Source organism: Diuraphis noxia, unplaced genomic scaffold, assembly GCF_037042655.1.
Source record: "Diuraphis noxia isolate RWA-SAM2 unplaced genomic scaffold, SU_Dnox_SAM2 contig0003, whole genome shotgun sequence".
Taxonomy (NCBI): Eukaryota; Metazoa; Arthropoda; class Insecta; order Hemiptera; family Aphididae; genus Diuraphis; species Diuraphis noxia.
The window spans coordinates 19,016,373-19,035,307 of NW_028301713.1; the positions used below are offsets into that span (position 1 = coordinate 19,016,373).

The window sequence follows — 18,935 nt, forward strand, 5'->3', positions numbered from 1 at the left end:
CTTTATCGAGAATGTACACCATAAATGAGATAAAAGAAGAGAGCTATAATAATTTCTTAGAAAAATTCGAAACAACGTTGATAACAAATAGTAATGTTAAGGAAGTAAATGGAGAACTATTAGAGTCACCAAACGAATATCATATAGTAACTGAAATCGAAAAATATTATAATTTTAGAACAGGAATTAATTACGAAATAAAACAGAAGTATGGAGATCATATAATTTTAAAATCTAATAAAGACGTAGGTGAAGTAACAAAGGTGAAATATAACGATAGATTTATAATATTTTTAATAACCAAAAGTAAAACTAAACAATTAACTACATATGAAAATCTATATACTACACTATTAAATTTAAAATATTTCAGTGAAAAACATTCTTTAAATAAACTTATAATGAACCAGTTAGGAAGAAAAGATGGATTAGAATGGACGAAGGTTAGAGCTATGATCCGATATATATTTAGAAACACAAAAATAGAAGTATTAATATGTTCAAAATTAGAATATACTGAGGAAGAAAAATTAACTATATTTAAGCAATTTCATGACTCTATTTTGGGAGGACATGCAGGAATAGGCAAAACCATTAAAAAAATACGACGGCAATTTAATTGGCCAGGACTCAAAGTTGATGTTAAAAATTATATTAAAAAATGTGAATCTTGCCAGAAAAATAAAGTAACAAATAGAAAAATTAAGCAGCCTATGGTGATAACTTCCACAAGTTCAAAACCTTTTGAAAAAATATTTTTAGACATAGTAGGACCTTTAGTCACAACAGCATCAGGGAATAATTATATTTTAACTATGCAGGATGATTTAACAAAATATTCTTTAGGTGTACCATTACCTAATCATACAGCAAATACAGTTGCTGAAGCTTTCGTAATAAATTTCGTTTGTATTCATGGAATACCAGAAACTATACTAACAGATCAAGGAACTGATTTTCTTAGCAAAACATTTACAGAAGTATGTAAATTATTAAAAATTAATAAAATAAAAACTAGCCCGTATCACCCACAGACCAATGGAAGTTTAGAAAGATCGCACAGAACTTTAGCAGAATATTTAAGACATTATGTAGATAAAGATTTAAATACATGGGATCAGTTAATACCTTATGCTTTATTCGTATATAATTCAACAGAACATACATCTACAGGTTATCAACCCTATACATTACTATATGGAAAAGAATTGAATATTCCAGTAAATTTGAAAAATAACCCAGAACCCAGATATAATTACGATGATTATCTATATGATCTGAAACAAAAGATGCAAGAATCGCATAAAATTGCTAAGGAAAGATTAATTAAAAATAAATTAAAATCTAAAACAAAATATGATACTAACGCACATAGTGAAGAATTACATGTTAAGGATTCTATATTATTAAGAGATAATACGCAGAGAAATAAATTGAATTCTTTATGGAAGGGACCATATGAAATTTTAGAGATATTAGATACAGAGAATATAATAATACAAAGGGGAAGAAATAAGGTTACTGTGCATAGAAATGATGTGAAAAAATATTATGAAATTATAAAGTAAAATTAACTGAGTTGGTAAAGAAATAATATTAAGAGTATAGAATATAATTATAAGAATATATTATAAGTAACATAATGAAGTAAGATAAAGATAGGTATTACAGGGGAAGAATAGAGTAAAAAAAAAAAATTGATATTTAAAAATTAATGGGAAATAAATTATTATTTTAGGGAAAAACAAAGAAAATTCTTATTGGAATTGGAATTGGCTATTGGAGGAGAACCTCACTGTATTAATATTTTAGGTCCGGATGAGTTACCAAAATGTTTATTGAGGCATATAAGTACAGCAAATCATAATTTACTCGAACCATTTTCTAGAACCAAGATGAGAGACTTGAGAGAGTATACTAGAAATATTGCACGATTTTTACATGATATGACAGAAAACAGGGGTTGGTTAGATTATTCATGTTGTGAAACTTTAATGGATTTTATGGAATTCGTACAAGAACCTAATTATATACTAGAGTATGAGAGAAATGATTAATTTAAAAATTGATATAACATTATAGATTATTGGTTGTAATGGCAGTCAGAGGACAGAAAATAATCAATGAAGTTATGTTGGGAACAACTGTATATTATAAGTATGATGGGTATGTCACGATTAAGAATGTATCGGGTGAATCAGACGATGAAATTGTATTATCTAATGTAAGCAATTGTAACATAGACTCATTACGTATAAAATGTACTCTGATAAGAGATCCGCCGGTGTTTTTAGCAACACTAGTAGATATACCATTAACATATTATATGCAAAAATCTTGCGTAATATACATAAAGAGTAAAAATGATACCAAATATGAACCTATTAAAATGCCAATAACATATAACTTTCTAAAATTTAGAGAAGCAGATAATGCATTAAATGAAACAATAACTAAACTTGATAATCAAACTACCAATAATGATACAAATAACAATAACAATGTTCAAACAGAATCCAATTTCGCTACTACCAATTTAATTAAAATTAATAAAACCAAGGTTTATACATCAAGTACAATATCTGTAGTTACGCATGAAATAATGGAGTCGCAAGAAATTGAAGGTATTACCAGCGAAAGAGCAAAGAATAATGAATTAATAAGTGTTGAATGTAGCACGGAAATAGCAAAAAATAATATTGTATATGATACTACTATAAACATAAATGATAATGAAATGAATACAATGGATTTAACTGTAGAGAATAAAACTGAAAATAAAACTAAAAACAATTATGAGGTAAATTATGTAGTATACGTTGTGTTTGGGATGTTTATGATGACAGTTATAGTTGTGACAGTAGTTACAATATGTGAATATAAGCGTATAACCAGAAATAGGCAATTGACGCATCAATCATATGTGTTATCAGATATGGAGGATATAGAGTTGTAAAATTACTGTAACTAGTCATTTAAAATATAATAAAATATAGTAAATATAATTAATATGAGTATAAGAGTAGTATAATAAGAGATCAAATATTAATGTGAAATAAGTTTTAATGTAATTTAATATGATTAAGTGATTGAGAACATAGATACCATTAAAGGTGTATGGATAAAATGAGTTGGAGAATTAGTATATTTAAATATTGGGGACATGTATAGATGACCTATAGTAAACATTATACATGTTACCATAAAGATTTATATTTAATTGTGAATGTCATGTTAAGGGATTGTATTTAATAATAATTATTACAATTATTTGTTGACATTATTTATGTAGGTTATTCTGTTTGACAATCATTCAAGGACAACCACCATATAATAATGAAGAATTTAAAAACGAAACCAGTATATTCTACGAAAATCAAGGCGAAATGAGAATTATAGGGGCACATTGGGAATTAGTCACCTATGTACCTTTAGTTAATTATGATGATAGATATAATCAGTTAAGGAATGAAATTTTGAATATGACAAATCATTGCACAGATAGGTTAAGAGAATTTGAAATATGTTCAAGATTTGATAATATCTTAAAGACCACGTTTTTGGAAATAGCATCACAAAGGGAACAAATGTATGAATCAATTGGGAGAATTGTTAATGATAATACGGATAAGGATTCGGTAGCTACTATTAGGAGACGTCGAGGATTAATAAATATAGTAGGTACTGCAATGAAAACATTATTTGGTGTATGTGATGATGACTGTACCAAAGAGACCAATGAGATAGTAGAAAAAATTGAGACTAGTAATGTGAATATGTTGCATATATTAAAGAATCAAACCACAGTAGTAAAGTCAGCTGTGCAGGGAATAGGAAGTGCATCAAATGAAATTAACAAATTATATATAGAATTGGGTGAGAAACAAAGAACTTTATATGATAAACTAAATGAATTAGCAAATCATACCCATACGATAGAAACACTTGTATTGAGCAATCGCATACATAGTATTTTTACTGCATTGCTTACACAATTTTCATATGAAACAACAACAATAAGTGCAATCATTACAGCCGCAAGAACGGGTGTTCTGCATCCAAGTTTAGTTACCCCTAGGGAATTAGTAAAACAATTAACGCAAATTAAATTAAAATTACCACTAAACTTGAATTTACCAATGGGAACTCAATCAAATGAAATTCATGAATTAAGTAAAATAACTAAGATGGCAGTGTATTATAGTGGGAAGCAGATTGTATTTCTTATTAGGATACCATTAATAACCGAAATCGAATTAACTTTATATAAAATTTTACCAATACCTCATAAATATAATCTGAATCATAGCATAGTGCTAAAACCTGAATACCAATATGTAGGGATAACTCAAAATAGAAGGCAATTTACAACATTTACTGAAACTCAACTATTAAATTGTATTGAAACTGAACTATTCAGTATTTGTCCAGAATTTCAGCCAATTCAACATGAATCAATGCGACAACCATGCGAGGTGTCATTATTTAAAAATCCAGATATATTACCAAATTCTTGTGAGGCAGGTGTAATAGTTATAACAAAAAATATTTATCATAAATTAAAATACGCTAATGCATGGATATATTCAACTACTAATGATACATTAACTATAACATGTCAAGGGGGAAAAGAGCCGCACATATTAAAAATTAAAAACCAAGGATTAATAAAATTAAGACAAGATTGTAGAGCCTATGCTACTGATATAGTATTAAATCCTTCAAGGGAGATAAAATCTAAATATTATATAAATTTTATACCGACATTGGGAATAGGAAGTTTAAAATTAAAAATACCAAAACTTAATTCAATAGAAATACCAAAATATAAACATAAGACAGATTTATTAAGGTTAGATAGTGTTCATGAATTAGCTCATTCTCTTGATGACATAGAACTTATGGTAGATAACGAACTAGAACGCCAAAGAGGTAATCTAAATGAAGATCATCATTATTTAATATATATAATAATAGGGTTATTATTGTTTTCATTAATTCTTATATTGATGTTGTATGTATTGTATCGGTGTAATATGAGTGTAAATAAGGCTTATACTAGAGGAATAAGGAAATCGGTAAAACCACATGAAAAATTTAGTTATGAGGTACAAGAGTTAAAGGGTAATAGTACATTTTATGATAACAATGTCAGGAAGCCAACTACTAGACAACTTAATTTACATGCCCACGATTTACAAGGACCTATAGTGCAAAGTAAATCGTGTGGAGAAGGTGAAGTAAAAATTGAAAAAGAAACATCAGTAGAACAAATAACTGATACTCCTGATAGGTTATCTATTACTAATAGTTTTCCACCAATATTAACTAAATAAAAAAAAAAATGAATTACAACAATTTGTTAATACTAGAATTAAGATTAGAATTGATTGTTTAATGATATATATGTATAAATTTGTAGAAAGAATACACATACGTTCGTAATAATGGATTTCGAGTTTTCCATGATACATCGAACAAGTATGGTTTTAATATCAGGTGCAATTTCAAACAGTTTAGACCGATATAAGATAAGGAAGCTTGAAGGTAGACCATTGTATTTACCAGTGAATGAAGAAGTTAGACCAATGAAAAATTCGGAAATACAAGTGGCACAAAAGGAGATCCGTAGGATTTTTAAGTGTAAAACTGAACTATGGGATGCTTGCTTGGACCAATTGAATAAGAGTCTGAGAGCAGATGTAAACAGTCTAAATGCAGATTATATTAAGAATTATATTTTAAAGGACAATAAAATAAATATATTAGTTGTGTGGAACGGTAGTTCAGATAAGGTTATTTTAAAGAAATTAGGTATCATCGAATTTCCTATGATAAATTTAACGTGTTATGATAAATATTTTAATCAACAATTTGTAATACAGATAGTGAAATCAGATACTAAGCAGATATTATTCGAGGTGGATGTAGGAACTTTCGATAAGAAGGGAAGATTACTAAATCTAGAAGAAACTCATGGATTAATATGTACAAAGAACCATAAATTAACTTATGCTCATGACCCTCGTACAGACGTAATCTTAACTAAATGTATATTTGATTTCATGGTTAGAAAATATAAATATGAAAACCTCATAAGTCATTTTTTGTAAAAAAATAATAGTATAAAAATAATAATAGTATAAATAAATAAGAATAAACAGATAACATTTAAATAAAATAGTAAGAATCAGTAAATTAATCATAATGGATAGGAACAATCAATTATTGCAAGAAATAAATATAAATTTAGCTATACAAACACACATTAATCCAAACCAAGGAGAATGGTATAATTTTACAACTTGTTTTGATTATCATATAATAACTGCAAATGAATCTATATTAGTACCGTATGAAGATAAAGAAATTTTGAAAATAATAAATTCTATAAAACGATTTTTAGTAGATATGATGATAAATAGAAATTTAAATAATCCTATATGTATGGAATTAGCCAGATTTATAGAAAGGGTGCCAACCGCCACTGATATGTTATTCTATGAAAGATAAAATAATTAATCATTTTAGACAAATAATTATGAATGGTCAATAATATTAAGAAAAAATTTTATAATTTACTAATCAAATTATTATTGTAATTAAAGGAAAATATTATATGTATTAACTAACAAAACTATTAATCAACTATTATTGTATAACAAAACTTATATATCATTGTAAAAATATATATGACATTATATAATTATTATACTAACAAAATATTTATTGTAATTAATCAACAAAAATATATATATAAAAATATGTAATATGTAATATGTAATATGTATAAACATATGTAATCTGTAATTTTATAATATTATCAACAATAATTGTAAACTTTGTAAACTGGATAGTTTGATATCTAGTCATATTATTGAAATTGTAACAATGAATTTTAAGCTTTTTGTAGTTCTATGATGTTATAGCCCTACAAAAACCTTTTTTTTAGCGGTGAGGTGTAACGAGCTGTGACTTTATCTATATTTACTTATGAGTCCCTGGTAGTAATATCATAATAATAATGCTGGAGAGCAGCGGCGTAGTGCTAATAATAGTCATAATACATCTGACACTATATATCTCACTACTCATATAAATATTCTATAATATATTATATATAAATAGGCCACGCAGGAATTGTGTGTTTTACGGAGATCGTGTTACAATGTTTTATATAAGGAACATCCGGTTAACTGTCCGTGTAACCACAAGCCACAGTCACACGCACCATATATGGCCATGAGAGTTACGTAACATAGATATGACCACTGGAGTAGGGACTAGGGATTTCTCTACGAGAGGAGCTCGTAGACCGTACGATAGTCAGACGAACTTACCAACGACTAGCGACTGGAAGCTGAACACACTAGAAGTCACATCTCGTTATTACCATTAAATAAATTAATTGAACTTAGTCATTTTTTTCAATATTATTAATTATTGGACTTGTAATAAATAAAAATATTATTCAAAAAACATCAAGTGTTGATTATTCCATTCAACTTCTTGACAATCCTAGAAGGGCTCGTTACTATATCGAAAATATTAGGGTTTGAGAATAAAGTTTATTCTGCCAAGACACTACACGAATCTGAACGGATAGTCAACATAATGAAAGTTAACTGTATAAAAATAGATTGCAATCTAATTTCTGGTTCATTCAGTAATGGTATACCGAGCCAGACTATACACGAGTTTTTCCCTTCTTCGCCGCCTGGACATAAAATCATAGAAGTCCCAAAACATTTAGTTTTCTACCGGCTTAATTCTTCGTCTATAAGTAAAGTGAATATAGTACTAAGAGATCAAGATAATAATTTGATCAATTTAAGAGGGGAGCCAATCACAGTTCGTATACAAATTAAACATTAAAATGGCTATTAAGTTCAACAGCTATATAAAAAGAAATGCTATCAAGAGCCGCTACAGTTCTACTAACAAGATTAATACGTCAAGACGTACGCCGATTGTAAAGAAACTAACAAAGAACAATCTATCATTTCTACGGTCTTTAAAAGTTCTATAATCATGGATGACATGTATTTGGACGTGGCCGGCGGATATGAAGATGAATGCAAAATAACTCAAATGCAGTACCACTCTTTCCTCCCCTATTCTTCAACAGCTTTATCCAATAACGACGAAATTAGAATATCCATTCAAAATATGGACGCTTACACTCTCCCCTGCGAGAGCTATCTCTATATTGAAGGTAAATTAAATATACCGGCAGATATTGCATCACATGCGAATGAAATTAATGCGAACGAAATTAATTTTACAAATAATGGTTTGGCGTTTTTGTTTTCTGAAATCCGGTATGAAATTAACGGTGTTGAAATACAAAAATTAAAATCTCCTGGAATATCATCGAGTCTTAAAGGGTTTTGCTCACACACACCGAATGAATTGAACAATCTAAAAAATGCTGCTTGGGACGTAGAAATGAATGTCAGTGAAAATAAAAATTTCACGTTAAATAACAAATTTGCTGGTTGTATCCCGCTCAAACACTTGTTAGGATTTTGTGAAGATTATAAAAAAATACTACTCAACTGCAACCAACAAATCATTTTAAACAGATCGTCTACGGACTCTGATGCGTTGTACGTTTCCGAGACCACTGCGAATGACAATAAAGAAAAACTCAAAAAAGTAGTGATTGAGCTGAGTAAAATTATTTGGAAGATGCCGGTTATCAGGGTGAGTGACAAAGAAAAAATAAAACTATTAAAAGTATTAGACTCTCGTAAACAACTCTCGTGTGCGTTCAGAAATTGGGACTTGTGCGAATATCCGGTTCTCCCTCAGAACACTTCTCATTCGTGGACGGTTAAATCGAGCAGTTTGCTCGAGAAACCCAGATTTGCATTAATTGGCTTTCAAACAGATCGAAAAAATAATTTATTTAATCCGTCTGGACGATTCGATCACTGTTACCTGAAAAACCTTAAAATACATCTAAATTCTGAAGTGTATCCATACGAAGATTTCCGTTCAGATTTCACAAACAACGTTACGGCCATTTTATATAAAGCATATACAGATTTCCAAAAATCATACTACGATAGAGAATATAGTGAGCCTCTACTGTCAAAAACCATTTTTGAACAATACGTACCAATCATAGTCGTAGATTTATCACGACAAAACGACAACGTAAAATCGTCGACTGTTGATTTACGCATCGAGTTCGAAACAGGCAAAGCCATTCCAGCGAAGACTGCAGCTTATTGTCTCATTTTACACTATCAAATTATAACTTATAACCCTTTTAATGGTGATGTAAGGAAATTGTAAATAGTTTGTAAATAAAAATACTTTTTTTAAACATCACGTTGTTTTTTTTATTATCATAGACCAAAGCCACAATAAAAATGTAAGTTTAAAATATTAGATACATTTTTTTTTTTTATTTATGTACCAAAGTCACAATAAAATATTACATAATTAATTATTTTCCAAAACTCAATCTACGGCTTGCTATTTCCCTTTCACGTGCTACGAATGCTCTTGTCTTAGGTCTGCTGACTTCAGGCTAAAAAAAAAAAAATGTTTTTGTTTAGTATAAAATAATATGCAAAAATATGTTTGTATTACCTCAATTTTTGCCGAATAAGATAACCAGCCTCTTGCTAATTGTTTGAGTGCTTTGATTTTCAAATCTGCTATTAAGCAAGTGCCTGCGACTGGAATACATTCTTTCAGTTTCCTAACTTCGATGCGGTTCAAATAATCTTCAACATCGGTTATGGCTGTATCTTTAGATAACGGCATTTCCTTTCCGAGAAACATTGAAATCTTACATGCCTGATCCAATGCAGTGGGCCGTGTGTACATTGTTTTCATCTGAATAACTTCTTCAATGGCACCACTTAACTGTAAGATCCTTGCAACATTCCCTTTTGTCAACTGCACATTCTGGTCTTGAAGCAAACATTTGATTGACAGTATGTTGTTGCCGTTGCATTCTTCGATTGACATCAATTTAAACTCCTCTAACAGTAAATGTGATGGTAGTGAAAAATTGATGTTTTTAAGTAATACATTAAGCGATTCATATAAGTCCACACTCATTTTTACACATTGCATGTTACTTGTAATACATACAACACAATTTAACAAAAAATCCTGATCTAGACCTATATTTATAAAAATATTATCGTCCACGAAAAAAGTCGAACAGTCGATAAGTTGACTAGCCATTATGATGGATCAAACGCACAAATTGTCACTTCTTGAAGAGCGGGTTACGACTGACTTGACCTATGCTCGTGTCACACGTTTTATGCAGTGCTGCCGTGTGGAGCGGGGATTAATCCCTACTCTATCCTTTATGGTGGGGATATGTATAACGAAATGAATAACACACATGTTATGATATAAAGAATATTTATTATCATCATTAATAAGATATTATTAAATAAAAAATTAATTTCGTATTCCTCTGAGTTGATTGAGACTTGCCGTCTGTTTAGTCAAACAAAGATGGTGGGGATGGTGAAAATCTGTTAAAGTAAGTCGCCCCATCGTTCTCGTCAACAGCCTGTAATAAAAATTTATCAATATCCGTTTATCAAGTAAATAATGTGTGTATTACCATAGGTTTGATTTTCCGAATTGGTGCCCTCGTTGGTAAACTCGAACGTGTTGAAAAGTATTCTCGAAACCCCCTTTCCTCGTCAGCACCCTAAAAATAAAATAACGGTTAACTCGAGAAAAATATTTTTTTTAATTTTTAAATTACCCGTGACTGTGATAAATCGTTTTCGTCATGTATAATCGACGGTGACAAAATTGAGTATCTTGGTGGCGATATGTCAACGTTAAAAGCTTCCGTTTTATTCTGTAATAAAAATAAGTAATCATGATACGAAAATTTTAACTATCGAAATATTTAAATAAATTTTCATACATTTATAGAGTTATTCAGCTTTTCCATCCATTTGATTGCCAGCTGTTCAGTTGCGAGTAATTTTATCTGATGTATGAAACTCTGTTTGTTTTTCGGTATATGGCTTGTGATTAATTCGGCATGAATTCCTTTTGTTATTGAAACTACTTCTTCAAGTTTCGCTGATTTATCAACATTAAAATCGGTTTTAAGGAAGTCGGTTATTTGATCGATTTGATTTAAAATAATAGGTCGTGTGATGGCGATTTTCATTGTTATGGTTTCAAGAATTGTGCTCTCTAAATCTTGAATATTGTCATAAGATCTCTTCGATTTAATATAGTTCTACATCCGTCTATTTGTTTAGACTCCATGACCAAGACATTATCTCCCTTATATACCATACTCGTGAGCAAAACAAATTCATCTTCCAAAAAAATAATTTTTTTATAACGTACAGTAGTATCCAGAATGTAAGATAAAACATGGCCCATCACTGAGTAAATACGCCTCAAGAAGTCTGGAGAAATATTTAGATAGCGCGACGGTGTAATTATTTGCACGATGATATTGAACTCATCTTTTGAATCGAAACCAACGTTTAAAAATTTACGGTTTTCAAAATCTATTGTAAAATTAGTGCAATCGATAAGTTCAGTCGGAGATGTAGGCGCAACATATTTGTACAACCGATTCATTTCACTGATTGATCCACCCATAATAACACTGTTATAAAACTCGCGACTTGACACTGTTAAAACAAAACTAAGACTGAATGTTCATACACTGAATTATTAACTAATTGTTTCGAGTATGGTGAGGATAATAACTTATAGTGGGGAAACGGTTCTGTAGTGGGAGACTATATCAAGTATACCTAATATGAGTGTTTTATATATGTATACCGTGGGTTAGGTCACGTCCGACGGCGGCACCTATGGCGGGGCAGGGAGCGGTGGGATTTGGTGGCACTGTGTTGTGGTGGCGGTGGGATGTGGTGGCGGTGTGATGTGGTGGCGGGACGGGGAGCGGTGTACCGACGGCGGCACCTATGGCTGGGCAAGGAGCGGTGGGATGTGGTGGCGGTGGCGGTGGCGGTGGCGGTGGTGGTGGGATGTGGTGGCGGTGGGATGTGGTGGTGGTGGCGAAGGCGGTGGTGGTGGTGGTGGCGGTGGCGGTGGCTGTGGTGGTGTTGGCGGTGGCGGTGGTTCCAGTAGTGGCTTTTTTACCCTACTGTCTTTTTATCTTTTTTAATGTTCTGTGTATTCCACCGTGCCCCCCTAATTTAGAATCATGAAATTGTTTAAAAATTATTAATTTTTCTTCTTTAATATATTGTAATTTAGAACAAATTATTATTTCTATATTTGTATTACGAAATACATATCGAATCATCGATCTCATTTTAGCCCATTCTAATCCATCTTTTCGTCCTAGTTGACTCATAGCTAGTTTACATAAATTATGTTTCTGACAAAAATATTTTAAATTTAACAATGCTAAATGCATATTTTCATATGTTGTCAATTGTTTTTCTTTAGTTTTTGTTATTAAAAATATTATATACCTATCTTCATGTTTAAACTTTACGACATCGCCTAAGTCTTTATTTGCTTTTAATATTTTATCCTTCCCAAATTTTTTCTTTAGTTCGTAATTAATTCCTGATATAAAATTATAATATTTTTCTATCTCTGATACTATATGATACTCGCTTGGCGATTCTAATAATTCACCGTGTACTTCTTTTACGTTTTTATTTGTTATCATTATTGTTTCGAATTTTTCTAAAAATGTTGCGTAACTTTCTTCTTTAATTTCGTTAATATTATACATTCTGCTTAATGCGTCTACGTTCGAATTTTGTACTCCCGGTTTATATCTAATTTCATAATTATATTGTTCAAGTTCAATACGCCATCTCGCTAATTTGGACAATGGATCTTTTAAATTAAATAACCATGATAATGGTCTATGATCAGTAAATATTATAAATTTTCTGCCATATAGATAAGGTCTAAATTGTTTTACTCCGAATATTATTGCTAAACATTCTAGCTCTGTCGTTGAATAATTTAATTCCGATTTGTTTAATGATCGTGATGCATAAGAAATTGGTAAGTCACTCCCTATTTTGCCTTGTGATAAAATTGACCCTAGTGCTTTACCACTAGCATCGGTTGTAAGTATGAATTCTTTTGTAAAATCTGGGTATTGCAAAATTGGTTCTGAACAAAGTATTGTTTTTAATTTATCAAAAGCTTGTTGGCATTTGTCATCCCAATTAAATTTTACATCCTTCTTTAAAAGATTTGTCATCGGATTAGCTATAGAACTATAATTATTTATAAATTTTCGGTAGTAACCGCTAAGTCCTAAAAAACTTTTAATTTGTTTAATATTTTTCGGTGTCGGAAAATTCATAACTGAAGTAATTTTATTTGGATCTGGTTTAATTCCATGTTCTGAAATTATATGACCTAAAAATAAACATTCCTTTTTAAGAAATTCGCATTTATCTGGTTCTATTTTTAAATTATGAATACGTAATCGTTCGAATACATCGATTAATTTTTTATTGTGATCATTCAAATTTTTTCCATATATAATTATATCATCTAAATATACGAGACATTTTATACATTTATACCTATTAAACCTGCCATCACATTAGCCATAGCCTTAGCAAATGTACTTGGTGCGGACGCAAGTCCCATACTCATACGTTTATAATGATAGTGTCCTTGACTTGTCGAAAAAGCTGTAAGTTCCCTAGAATCTTTAGATAACGAAATTTGGTGGTACCCACTCTTTAAATCTACTATGGAAAAGAGTTGGCACTGTCCTAATTGATCTAATATTTCCGTAATATTTGGTAAAGGGTGAAATTCATTTATAGTTACATCATTGAATGCTCTAAAATCTATAACTATTCTAAATTTTTCTTTTCCCGACGCATCAGATTTTTTCTTTACTAATAATAGTGGTGCATTAAAAGGACTCATAGATTTTTCTATAATATCATCCCGTTCCATTTGTTCTATTTGTTCTTGAATTATTTTTTGTTGTGAAAAAGGGATACGATACGGTCGTTTGTGAATAGGTGGAGTGTCTTTAGGTATTTTAATTACGTGTTCCGCTGCTGTTGTTATTGTTAAATAATCATTTTCTAAATGAAATATGTCGGCATATTGTTCACAAATTTTTATTATCGATTCGCGTTCTTCCGAATTTAAATGATCGCTCCTAATTAAATTCCTTATTTTATTTACGCGTTCATTATTATTTTGTATATTATTTATTTCATTAATGTCAGTGTCAATGTCGTATTCGTATGATATTCTATTAACTTGACCTACTTTTATATCCTGTCTTGCCTCCGATATATTTAACACACTTATTATAATTTTCCCGTCCCTGACTATATTAGCACAATATACATCTGCTGATAACTGTTGCTTATTTATTAAAATATTTTTATTATTCATGTTTTTATCTGCAATGTTAATCGATACTATTGTTTCCGTTCTAGGTTCTAAACTAAAACATATTTTATCATCATTTATTTCATTATTATTTTTTATTGTTAAAATATTATTTGCAATATCTATAACTGCATTATTATCTACTAAAAATGTATGTCCTAAAATGCCATCGCCTTCAACCGGAAATTGCTTATTCACTACTTGAAATTCTGTTATAAATTCTTTTTTATCAATTATTAATTTAATTTTAGTTTTTCCTATAGTCGGTACTATTTTTTCATTTATCCCTTTTAAATATATTTTCTGATTTTCGTCTATTACCGTTTTGCCTATTAATTTATTTATTTTAACAATATTTAAATCGCTACCTGTGTCTAATAATAACTTAATTGTTTTTGTACTAAAATTAGGTGATTCTACTGTTACGTGATTATTATATATTACGGTTGTTACATGTAAACATTGTTTAATGGCGATTCTGCATCTATTATTTCCTGCACCAACCTGACGCCCTGAGTTGGCACCATCGAGTTTTTTGAAACATTAGAATTATTCCTTTCATTACGTAATTTAGTATAACAGTTTACAATTTCATGTCCCACTTTATTGCAATAGCTACAATGTAGTTGTCCATTATTATTATTAATTGTACGCGTATTATTATTTGCATTTTGTTGCCTATTATTGGTACCGAACTGTCTATCGTTGTTTTGCCTTGGTAATCTACAATCTCTTGCTAAATGACCATTCTTTCCACAATTATAACATGCATTATTATTAATATTATTATTATTATTATTATTATTATTAGTTGTCATATTCTGATTATTATAACGCTGATTATTATTATTAGCAAAATTTTGTCGTCCATACCCGTTATATCCGCCACGATTAAAACTTCGATTATAATTATTATAACCGTTACTACGTCTGAAATTATTATTATTATTATTGTTATATTCGTTATTCTGACCACCATAGTTATTGTTACCGCGATTAAAATTTTGACTATTATTATTTTGTTTGAAATTATTTCCCGATGTAAACTATTTCCGTTTAAATTTTGTATTTCTAAATCTTTTTGTAATTTTTCCATTTGTAAGTTAGCATTATGTTCCATTTCCTCATCTTTTGCGAATTGCATAGCAGTTTCTAACGTTTTTGGATCCCTAGCTTTAAGTGCTAAATTTAAATGTTTCGGTAAACCGTTTACAAAAATTATTAATGCTTGATTTTTAAGTTGTTTTTTATATACTTTGCTTTCCTCTTCTGTCATATCTTTCGAACCTTCCTTACATAATTTATAAAATAATTCCTCAACTCGTCCTGCGAAACTGGTTACGTCCTCATTTTCTTTCATACGTGCGAAATTTAATCCTATTGTTAACGTTCTCTCAGATGCTCTATGTTCAAATGCTCCCTTTAAAATTGACTTTATATCCTCCCATTTTTCTGTGTCTCTATATTTTGTTGCCTCTAATGCATTACCTGCTAATTTCGAGTTTATTATTTTTATTAATAATGGTAAATTACTTTTATCTACCGATTTTACCGCGATATCACATGTATTAATAAATTCTGATACATTCTTTACTCCTGTACACACCGGAATCAAAGCTGTGGCTTTATCTATATCCATTTCAGCCATTGTTTTTATTTTTTTCGTTCGAGTTATGTTTGGTAATTGTACGTGTACTACCCCTTTGTCAGTTCGTAAACCTGTTCGTTTCTTTATTGTACTATCACTATCACTTGCTGGACTTAAAGACTTAAAAGTTAAATTTAAAAATTCTTTATCTTTAACTGCTCTTAAATATTTTTCCCTATCACAATCTTGTGAATATTTATACTCTTCTGGTATATCTAAATTAATTAATGTTTGTTCTGTTTTAACGATATTTGTCTTTGTTTGGACTACTACAGCCCCCTCGTTGTTGTCTACTTGAACACCTACGTCTCTAGTTTCGTCGTCAGATGTTACTAATATGCTTCCTGTCAAAATATCTTGTATTTCCCCTGAATTTTTATTCATCAATATATTTTTTATTCATTTAAACTTTGAAAAATAATTTTATTTATTTCATAAAAATAACATTTATTCTTCCCTCAATAACTTTCTAATATTTATTCTTATTTATTTATTCAACTATTTATTTAATATATTTTATTTTCTAAATACCTTTATTCTCAACTTCGATTTCTATACTCAATATTACTTTTATTATTTATTCGATTCCATAACACGTCATCTTAATATATATAAATCTCGTGTCACAATGTTTGTCCTCAATGGACTCCTAAACCACTTAACCGATTTTGATGAAATTTTTTACACCGCGTGTAATTTGGTCCAACTTAAAAGATAGGATAGTTTTTATTTCAAATTTTTTAATACATTAAATATTTTAATTAACTTTTTAATAAATTTGTATGATTGCATGGTGTATTTCGAGTTTTTCCGTGGCCGACCGCGATAATATCTTTCTGTAACCTGACCTAGCGTAAACTTTATATTCTATAATATTAACAGTAAATGTCGTTACTGACTTATATCAATATTCATACCTTATAATAAATTGTATACACCCACTTTGAATGACTGATTGAGGTGGGTTGTTAGGTTCATAATGAATCTGATTTCATTAATTTGGAATTTATTTTAGTTATAAGTATCTTTATTTTTTTTTCTTCGAAATAACAACAATTTTATCAACATGGTATAACATATATTATTATCCTAGACTGACAATCCGTCTCCACTCAGAATCGTGTTTCGTATACAATGATATTATATCATTGAATTAAAATTTAATATCATCCATTACAGTAACCCACCTGTAAAGTACTTTATAAAAAATCGAGAAAACGTGACGATTTTTTTTTTTAATTTTTTTTATGATTTTGAATTTGTTTTATTTTACAAAATGCGTTAATACCACCAAAATCTGCAATTTTTTATTTGAATTTGAAAAAAAATTTTAACATTATTTCGAAAAGTGGTTCCACAATCCGTATATTATTCATTGAAGTACAGTGTATTCATTTTGTTCAAAATCATATTAAAAAACAATATTAATTTACAAGTTTCTTAGTATTAGGTACTTATTCAAATCTATATTCCACCTTAATATTCATGTTATTCGTTTATTTTTCGTCTTTTCGAGCTGTATTAACTTTTGGTAGAAGCTAATAAAAACTAATCTAATACGATTTACTTAAAAAACAAAGAAATTAAAACTATTTCATCGCTAATAATAGTTTTCGATGATAAATAATCGAATAAATACCAACAATTCCCCGATGATTACTACTTGAAATTAAAATTACAGAATTTTCAGTGAATAATTTTTTGCTTGGTAAAAAAAATGAAAACTTATAAAACATATCGGCATTATATATGATATTATGTTAATTTACGATGTTTTACTATTTTTTTAAATTGATTATTTGAATTCATACAATTTAAGAGAAAATTTAAATTTAGTCTCAAAAGAGTAATATTATCGAGACCATGTATTCAATGTATATTGTATAGAAATACTAACATAAACATATTTATGAAAATTTATATTATTTAGATGCTATTCAACGTTTCGATAAAAATTAATTTTTTCGAAAACAATATTTTTCTATACCATATATTCTCCTAGGCCACGTCTACAATGTCGATTGTACATCTGTATTAAATGTAACAACGGACACAAAGCGGCATATTTAATTTGCAATACCTACTTATTATTTAAACAGTTGATATTATATTATTACTATGTTGTTTTTCAGTCGTCGAGTTTCTTCGTTAAAATATTTAAAAATATTCTAACCTATACCATATTTTTATTATGAGATGTTCTTGAAATTATAATGATGTAATTATCCATCTATAAATGCATTTTACTTGATCAAAAATCTTGATAACTAATATGAAACTTGATATGATTTCACCACCGTTCACATTGTTTCAAACCTCGATCGCCAGTGCGAGTAGAATATCAAATTAAGAGAAACTCATTGTACGTAATTATCGTTTTGGCAGGATATCATTTAGATACCTAATAAGGGCATCGAGTTTATTGAGATTACGCGTGTGTCACGAATAGCAGTATGTGAACCGAACGGCCTTACGAGCGTGGGATGCTACGGTATCCTAGTTATACGCACTTATGCATTTGCACAATTAGACCATGGACATATACTTATCTTATCGATAGGAGCGGAAACACAGAGTGTAGGACTATATAGGAGATCCTCGATTAGACCAAAATCAGACGTGAGCAACCAGAGTCAGAGTAAGCACCTTCACACCAGACACCATTCCAAATTAATCATTTTGGCTTAGAATATTTCTGTTTAAATCATTCTTGTTCATTAATAGTTTTTTATTCACATCACAATCAAAGAAATATATAATAATTAATCACAAGTAAAGTTGTTATACTTTTTTCACTCAACCCATCTACCTCAACACCAGTCGTTCTTCCGCCTGTATGGTGGGACGCTACAAATTTTGCACAGTCAGCAGTAATTTTCTTTCAACGGGAAGCTGAATATGTTTT

General features: G+C 29.7%; 5 protein-coding genes and 1 pseudogene across 5 annotated transcripts; 3 read left to right on the plus strand and 3 right to left on the minus strand.

Moving 5' to 3' along the window:
• The first annotated feature begins 3,381 nt into the window (after positions 1–3,381).
• On the plus strand, positions 3,382–5,439 carry LOC149056939 (uncharacterized). Its single transcript, XM_089222628.1, has one exon. The coding sequence runs from the start codon at positions 3,387–3,389 to the stop codon at positions 5,334–5,336; it is 1,950 nt and encodes a 649-aa protein (XP_089078754.1). The 5' UTR covers positions 3,382–3,386; the 3' UTR covers positions 5,337–5,439.
• Positions 5,327–6,486, plus strand: LOC149056940 (uncharacterized). The gene has a single exon (XM_089222629.1). The coding sequence runs from the start codon at positions 5,448–5,450 to the stop codon at positions 6,111–6,113; it is 666 nt and encodes a 221-aa protein (XP_089078755.1). The 5' UTR covers positions 5,327–5,447; the 3' UTR covers positions 6,114–6,486.
• A 1,545-nt stretch (positions 6,487–8,031) lies between these two features.
• On the plus strand, positions 8,032–9,303 carry LOC149056941 (uncharacterized). Its single transcript, XM_089223239.1, has one exon. It carries the CDS (start codon positions 8,032–8,034, stop codon positions 9,301–9,303), a length of 1,272 nt encoding a protein of 423 aa, XP_089079365.1.
• A 108-nt stretch (positions 9,304–9,411) lies between these two features.
• LOC149056942 (uncharacterized) lies at positions 9,412–10,282 on the minus strand. The gene is made up of 2 exons (XM_089223115.1): positions 9,604–10,282; positions 9,412–9,541 (listed from the first exon to the last, which is right to left on the minus strand). The coding sequence occupies exons 1-2, from the start codon at positions 10,207–10,209 to the stop codon at positions 9,458–9,460; spliced, it is 690 nt and encodes a 229-aa protein (XP_089079241.1). The 5' UTR covers positions 10,210–10,282; the 3' UTR covers positions 9,412–9,457.
• Positions 10,283–10,378: 96 nt separating this feature from the next.
• LOC149056943 (uncharacterized) lies at positions 10,379–11,816 on the minus strand (annotated as a pseudogene).
• Positions 11,817–14,327: 2,511 nt separating this feature from the next.
• Positions 14,328–16,516, minus strand: LOC149056944 (uncharacterized). Its single transcript, XM_089223240.1, has 2 exons — positions 15,374–16,516; positions 14,328–15,200 (listed from the first exon to the last, which is right to left on the minus strand). The coding sequence occupies exons 1-2, from the start codon at positions 16,412–16,414 to the stop codon at positions 14,832–14,834; spliced, it is 1,410 nt and encodes a 469-aa protein (XP_089079366.1). The 5' UTR covers positions 16,415–16,516; the 3' UTR covers positions 14,328–14,831.
• Positions 16,517–18,935: the final 2,419 nt, after the last annotated feature.

Excerpts from the sequence above, each read along its gene's own strand:
- LOC149056941 (XM_089223239.1), top strand. The coding sequence starts at position 8,032 with ATGGATGACATGTATTTGGACGTGGCCGGCGGATATGAAGATGAATGC.
- LOC149056944 (XM_089223240.1), bottom strand. The coding sequence starts at position 16,414 with ATGAATAAAAATTCAGGGGAAATACAAGATATTTTGACAGGAAGCATA. Across the intron at positions 15,201-15,373 it reads TAGTCAAAATTTTAATCGCG|ATGACAACTAATAATAATAA; the intron begins GTAACAATAACT and ends AATAATCAGAAT.
- LOC149056939 (XM_089222628.1), top strand. The coding sequence starts at position 3,387 with ATGAGAATTATAGGGGCACATTGGGAATTAGTCACCTATGTACCTTTA.
- LOC149056940 (XM_089222629.1), top strand. The coding sequence starts at position 5,448 with ATGGATTTCGAGTTTTCCATGATACATCGAACAAGTATGGTTTTAATA.
- LOC149056942 (XM_089223115.1), bottom strand. The coding sequence starts at position 10,209 with ATGGCTAGTCAACTTATCGACTGTTCGACTTTTTTCGTGGACGATAAT. Across the intron at positions 9,542-9,603 it reads CTTATTCGGCAAAAATTGAG|CCTGAAGTCAGCAGACCTAA; the intron begins GTAATACAAACA and ends TTTTTTTTTTAG.